General features: G+C 41.4%; 1 protein-coding gene across 1 annotated transcript in view; it reads right to left on the reverse strand.

Moving 5' to 3' along the window:
* LOC103369069 (anoctamin-1-like) overlaps positions 1 to 7,375 on the reverse strand; it is a gene marked incomplete at its 3' end in the record, with an annotated part of 44,526 nt that overhangs the window by 19,087 nt on the left and 18,064 nt on the right. The window contains exons 8-12 of the mRNA XM_008297671.1: positions 5,399 to 5,454; positions 3,990 to 4,037; positions 3,006 to 3,070; positions 1,156 to 1,290; positions 410 to 570 (exon numbers count right to left, since the gene is read on the reverse strand). Coding sequence (XP_008295893.1) covers positions 410 to 570; positions 1,156 to 1,290; positions 3,006 to 3,070; positions 3,990 to 4,037; positions 5,399 to 5,454 — 465 coding nt within the window. The remainder of the gene's footprint in view (positions 1 to 409; positions 571 to 1,155; positions 1,291 to 3,005; positions 3,071 to 3,989; positions 4,038 to 5,398; positions 5,455 to 7,375) is intronic.

Consider the following 7,375-nt stretch of genomic DNA (forward strand, 5'->3'; position numbering starts at 1 on the left):
CTTTTTATGAAATATTGCCACAAAGCCAACAGCAATTTAGGGAAAATCAGCCCAAACAGTACCGCGATATCAGGCAAAAGAAATCCAAGGTGGCACTGAGGTGGTTGCACTGTCTCAAAAGAAAAGCTGTAGCTGATTTAAGGAAATGTTATACTTGGCATTACTTCTTCAGTGACTAATGTAATGTAATGTGTTCCCCCCCCCCACTCTGATTTTCTACAGGTGTCAACCTTTAATGTGTGCTGTTTTAGCCTGTTGCTCTCAGCACGACTTACACTCGAGGTGAAGGTCATAAGATATTAATGTGCAACACCACTTTCAGCCCATTTGTTCTCTCTCTCTGTCTCACACACATACAAACACACACACACACACACACACATGCACTCATGCAGACAAGTAACCTCACCCCACAGAGACATGAAGATGGCGAAGAAGACGGTTGCAGGGTTATCAAAGAGGTGTGAAGCTCTGGCAGTGCCACAGGCGGTGCTGAGATGCCAGAAGTCGCAGGCTCCATCACACAGAGGACACATGGTGAAATTGAGGCGCTCGTCACACATCTCCAGACTAAAGGGAAACAAAATCTAAACTTAAGTCAAACAGTGCGTACCGTTAGATATATCAACATTAATTGTAAGTCACGTGCAACAAGCATACGATTAACAGCTATTTCTGTCTGTGCACAAGGTCCCAGCAAAAAGAGGTCTGTTATGTTTAACCATAAGAAATGAATGGAAGTTTTACCACATAACCACAATACAAGCTTTTCTACTTTGACCCTGCTCATACTTAGTGTAGGCTGAATATCAACCTTTTCATGACACACTCACACACACGCTGCCAGCCGTACCTTCTGTGTACCTCCCACACAACCCTGACTAAAGCCAGATACAGCAGGTATCTGGGCAATCCCTGTCTAGTGTGTGTGTGTGTGTGTGTGTGTGTGTGTGTGTGTGCACATATGGGCATCTGTGCATACATTAAACTAGTGGTGGGAGGAAATCCTCATTTTCTGCATTCTGGTAATGTGAGTGTTTTCTGGAACATCTCTTTATCCATTCTAAATCCATTTTTTCACAAAGGCTTTCTTCTTCAAATGAAACTACAACAGTGGAACTTGAGATTTCTGCAGTGGCTTTCTGGCGTGTGTACCTGGGTATATTCGTATCCACTGTCGCCACCCCGTAGCCAAACACAATGATTCCCACTATGGAGGCTGGGACGAGCAGCTGAGTGTAAACACCGAGCCATGCGAAGTACAAGCCAATCTTCTCTCCAAAGTATTTCCTGTGGATCACAGGTCAGGCATTAAGAGGTGAAAGTGTCGTTGTAGTGCGTGGTCATGGCACATCGAACTGTGAGGAATTAAGCAGCACGCAACACAGGTGTAACATTACCAACACTGTGATAGATCCCAAAATAAAGCAGGAAGAGTGCTAATACTTTATTTAGGGCTTTCATTCATTGCATGAGTCTTTAGCGGGCACCATCGTACACATTTGTGTACAAACTTAGACCTTAGCGTCAAACATGGACTGAACTATGACCATGACCAACAATAAACAAAACCTATTTAGGTCACTGTCATATTGGAGTCATATTTATCAGAAATTTAACTCTTAAATGATAGTAAGCAGCATTCACGATGCGTTAGTGATGCCTCATATAGACCAGGGTCCTTCATTCAATGTATTCAAACTGAATGGATACGCTGGAATTTTATAAAGGCACAGTTTTTTTCACCTCAACACAACCAAACTTATCTACCAGCTAATAAAGATTAGTTTCAAACATTATAAGTCTCTCTTTCACTCTAGACTTCAAACTCTTGAGGCATGTGAAGTGGTCCTCCTTGCTCTGAACTTGAAGGATGATACTTTTTTTTTTCCATTTCTCACATGTACCATATAAAATTAGAAGTTGTAGAAAAAACAGACAGACAGAGGGATCCTCAAAAAGGGACTATAGCTTTGGAGGACAGCTGCTTAACTCAGATAACTAAGACTGCTGAAGCCTTGAATTAACTTCAGAATAAAAACAACGTAGTTTTTGCACAAAACTAGGACTGTGGATTTTGTTACTCCTATAAGGTAATGGGGTTTGTAAGGAGTCGTTTCATGACCGGTATGAATGTTGTGATGATAACTATGGTACATGTGGGCATGTGAATACTGAAATAAAGTCTGAAATTGTCCATTAAGATTTGGACATCCATAGTTGTGCTGTGATGCACACAGCTGATGAATGTAATCACAGTACATTTCAATTAATTTGTGCATTAGCCCCGTCGCCTCACAGCTACCCTGGTGAGGATGAAGTGGTGTGTAGATAATGGATGGTTGGATTTTAAAGATAAAAATTCATCCAATATAACACATTGTTAGTGAACTACACTAAGGCACTGCTCTCTAGCTAAGACTGGTGACAAATCAAAGGTGAGAAGAAATCTGATGGCTCTGTGATACTGCAGGTGGCATTGGTTTGGGTCCACTTGTCCCCTTAAGAGTTACTGCAAATCAATACAAAGTTTTTTTTCTGTTTGATCACCTTAATCCTATGCTGAAACATTTATATCCTGATAGGAGTGTTCTATTTTAGAATGACAATGATCCCATCCACAGAGCAAGAGGGGTCACTAAACGGTTTGATGAGTATGGATATGATGTGAATCACAAGCTACGGCCTTCACGGTGGAAGACTTCGGATCAAGCACACCCACTCACCATCATCACAAGACCCAATGAGAGAATATCTTTTAAAAGATTGGCATTCATCTCTCCTGTAGAGTCTAGAGACTTAGAGAGTCAGTTAAGACCAACAGTGAACCAGCAAACAGTGGCCCAACACCTTACAACCTCAGACACTTTATGCTGGTTTTTCCTTTAATTTGTCACCTGTCTTTATATAACAATTATCTTTAGCTGCAAATTAGACTAAACGCACTTTGAGGCCTAAAGAATTGAGTTACTGATTTCTCTGTGTTGGTGTTGTGGTCACATTACCTGACAAGATCAATGGGCTGGTACTTGTAAAAGGCTGAGTATCTGGCCCACTCTTCATGCAGAACCTGACAAGAGACAGGACAGATAGAGAGAGACAGAGACAGAATACAGTGTGGGTGTATGTTGTCAAGTTGAAAATGATTCTCAGAGGCAGAGCTGATCTGGAGGCAGAAACATTCTGATTGGCTGAATTAAACCTCAGTGGATGAAGCCATGGAGCTGCAGTGCAAGTAACATTATCCTGAAGCCAAGTGAAACACGGTAAGAGAGGAGGAAGATAGCAGCATAAAGCCTGGCGCTCCTGATGCTAAAACAATATAATAAATCACCACTAAGTATCTGGTTTATCTGGTTAGATTAGGCTGCGGACCATTAGAGCATGACTGTGGAGGAGGCTGTTAACAACGCTTCTCATTGTATTTGGAACAGATTTCTTTCTTATTATTTGTTTACAGTGTGCACTCCAAGAAACTGCTTTTGTTTTTCTCCATCCTTTGAAATTTCAGTCAGTCAATGGATATTTTTTCTGCCCTCACAACAGCTTTGTGTCTGAGAAATGTTTACTGAACTTAAACTCCAATCTGTGGCAGTGTTAGACAGATGGGAAGATGGAGCAGTCTTAAAAGAGGAGATGAGGAGAGCATAGATGAAACCATTGTTGAGAAAAATGGAGGTTCCCTTGCTTTTAACTTGTTGGAAGTTCAAATGTCTTGCATGGTACTTTTAGCTGAGACATTTCTGTCTTAATGGCTGCACCACATCACTTAAGGTCATTTTCTAAAGTACCGGAGCAGAGCAAATGCACAAAAGTGGCTGTTTGTGGTGCTGAACTTCTGTATTTTTATATTACACAGTCAGATGGAGAGGAGGAGGAGGAGGAGGAGGAGGAGGCGGAGGAGGAGGAGTAGGAGGAGAAGAGGCAAACGGAAGAATAAGCCACAGAGAAAGAGAGGGAGATGAATGAAAGCAGAATCTGTCGTTCACCTGTCTGTCGTTCCTCTCCTCGAGGTGTCCGATGACCTTATAGTCACCCTGAGGAGTGAGAAGAGAGGGTGACAAACATGAGTGCACGAAGGCGCACACACACAATAACGGACACGTAGAAATAAACATGCACAGACTGTAAAAACAGACTTCCATTAATACGGTGTGCCAATATAAAGAAACACTGAACAAATCAGAGCTAGACAGAATACCAGTGCAGCAGGTCACTGAAACTTACTCGGTGTTAAACTAGATCATTTAGTGTCCTGATGGGAGAAGGTATTTGTATGTCAAAGAAAAGCTCTGCATACATTCCAGCTTCTGTTATGATAGATGTTGTTTAGTCATTTGTTCCATCACACATTCAGGACTGCCAGTTACCAGGACTTAGTGCTGCCTAAAAACATCTAAAAAGCTTCAGATTGTACAAAACAGAAGATTAGTTCTCTGTTCCTTTTATGTATTAACACGTGGATGTATTATAGTCAAGTCCTCTGTTTTTAGCTTTATGGAATAATACACTGCACATCTTGCAGTCTGACAAAAACATATGTACCAGTTGTCGTGATGTTTACACAACACATGAAGAGAGTAACGGTCAGCTACTTATACGTAGTCTACAAATGAAATACGTGATGAGAACAGATTGTTTTTTCTTAGTGGTTTGTTTTTCTGTACTTTTTGGTGACATGTTCAATTCATATTTTCTTGCATGTTTAATATTTTCTGTATGTTTTTGATGTGGACCTCAGGAAGACGAGCTGTTCTTTGAGGACAGCTAATCGTGGTCCTGATTGACAAACTAATCTTTAAAACTTTAAAACCACGCAGCACATTTTCACACAGAGACACTTTTCAAACGGTCTTGGAAGCTGAAATTTAAAAGGTTTCATTTTTATTTAAGTGCCACACTGATGATTGTGCATTTCTTCACAAATAAACTATTAATCAGTTTTCTGTCACAAAATTCTGTCGCTTTTGGACTTGATTTCCAATCCACACTGCTTTAAACGTATTTCTACTGCAGAGACCTAAAATGTAGCTGAAGATGTATTACCCTTACCCCCTTTTCTTTATTTGTAGCACAGCTTATTCTAAACATGCTGATGCAGTTGAGAGCAGGAAATATTCCTTATTTGTGCTTTAAATGAGCTTGTAGCTTCAACATTTGTGAATATCGCTGCAAATTTTTCCTTTAAATGAGAAAGTGGCACTTGGCCACAGTACTTGCTAGGACTTGTTTTACAAAACATAACACGTCTGACAAATAGAAGAGATGCAAAAAAAACTCTGACTGACTGGCTGTGACTCCTGTTCCAAGAAAGTTTCCACTTGCTGAAAGCTGAATTATAGTGCAGCACACTGAAATCAACTGGTGTCTCATGAGACTTTCAAAAAATCACACTTACATCGTGAATGGGGAAGGCAGCATCATACACGCCTTTAGCTATCAGTGTGCTGATGCCTGGAAAAAGAGAGAGCAGAGATGTAAGACAACCCCGAGAGAGCATCTGACTGTTGTTCATGGGGAACTTCCTCTCCTGCCTCTTGTCATGAATCCTCCAGGGAGAAGACATGACATGGTAACCTGTATTTGTATTGGAACCTCGACAGGAAAAGTTTGTTTTACCCCAAAACCACTTTGGTTCAAAGTGAGTTTTAAACCTGAAATCTAAACAGCTGGTAATGTTTGAGTTACTGCCATGTACAAATAACCGGGAACACATTTGTACTTATAAACAACTAAGGACTGAGTTTGCACCAAATGGTCCAGGATGTGGCGTGAAATTAGGTGCTAGCCATCCCAAAAGAGCACCTTCTGTTATTTATCTTACATCAAGCACACTGCACTTCTGCTGTGATGTTTGATTTGATCTGTAAAGTACATATTCATCTTTCCCAAAACTACCCAGTTTTCTACTAATTTATTACTGTTTCCCTCAGAAAATGGAGCAAAGCCCTCTTTTCTTTCCATGTGTTGTAGGTATGTTTTTACACCACCTTTATCTGCAGCAGCAGTGCAGGAGGTCATCGCCTGCAGCCTGTACTGTCTTTTATATTCTGCTTTTCAGTGTCAGGCAGACTGGGACTTGGTTAGCTGCTGCCTTTCATCTTTTTACAAATTTCTCGTGTGAAGTCATGGCCTGCGCTGTGAATGTCAGGGCGGACGCTGACACATCAGGTGACTTGACATACACAGCTGGCTCTTTCATCCAAATAATTAACCAATTAATTATCAGCGCCTCGAAGGGGACTGGGAACTATGCAGCAATTAGCTGTGCTATTAATGAACATCACAACCAACACACACACACACCCAAAAGCATGAATGCTCACTCAACCAGCTAGAAACAACCACAACTCCCAGAGGCCCCTGCTTCAATCTCAGCCTGACCCAGGAAGTATGACCCACTTGTAGAGGAGGAGGAGTAGATCAACTGAGACAATCAGAATGTGCTGTGTGTGTGTGTGTGTGTGTGTGTGTGTGTGTGTGTTTGACAAAATTGATACACTAAGAATGAAAGAGACAGAAAATGAAGGTTAAAGAGATGCAACTCTATTTTCTCTCCACTTCTTCCCCTGCAGCTCCATCAGGACCCGCTGGCTAAGACCTTCTGCTATGATGGGCGAGCCAACTAGACATATGGTGAGCACTGGAAAAGAAACGGGTGTCAGCTCATTTCTATATGGGACTGATGGGCGTGACACTGTAAATGCAGAGGCAGCTGTCATCTGTAGGTCATTAAATTTAACAGATATATAAACAGTAAAAATATTGTTACCTTCAGTCTTACATATTTACTTTCGCAGATGGCCTCACCTTCTGCATAGACACGCTACCATTTTGCTTGCAGAAGTCATGAATAAATAAAACTGGTGCTGAAGTAAGCCTGAACTGTTATTTGCTCATTGTCCATGTGGACGACTCTGGTTGAAGGAAATGTCAGCGAGCAAAGCTGTCTGTCCAGGAACAGTCTGAGTAAGAACAGGTTGCTGCTCAAAAGCAGCCACTCCCAAAACAAATCTGTGTTGAGTAGATGTTGGTGTCATCCAATTATTCAATTACTGCACTCTTTGTTTGGGCAACCAGCTGCCCTTCACTTCATCTCCCCACTGCCCTCCCAGTAGACACGGTCATAACACTTTCCAGTTCAGCTGTACTTGACTAAACAGTCTTTTAACAGAACATTTAGCTACAAGCTTACAGGTGACTTCCTGTTGGGGTGTCACACATGTGTTTTCGACTACTTTAGTTTTTAAATGCAGTACTTTGAGATTTTAGGTTACGCCCCATGATCGAAAATGAAGACAACATGCCTGCTGGGGGCTTACTATAGACTGTATAAAAGATGGACGTAGCAACCGGCCCTGAAAAATGAAGCCAA

This window comes from Stegastes partitus, unplaced genomic scaffold (assembly GCF_000690725.1).
Source record: "Stegastes partitus isolate 25-593 unplaced genomic scaffold, Stegastes_partitus-1.0.2 Scaffold1234, whole genome shotgun sequence".
Classification (NCBI taxonomy): domain Eukaryota; kingdom Metazoa; phylum Chordata; class Actinopteri; family Pomacentridae; genus Stegastes; species Stegastes partitus.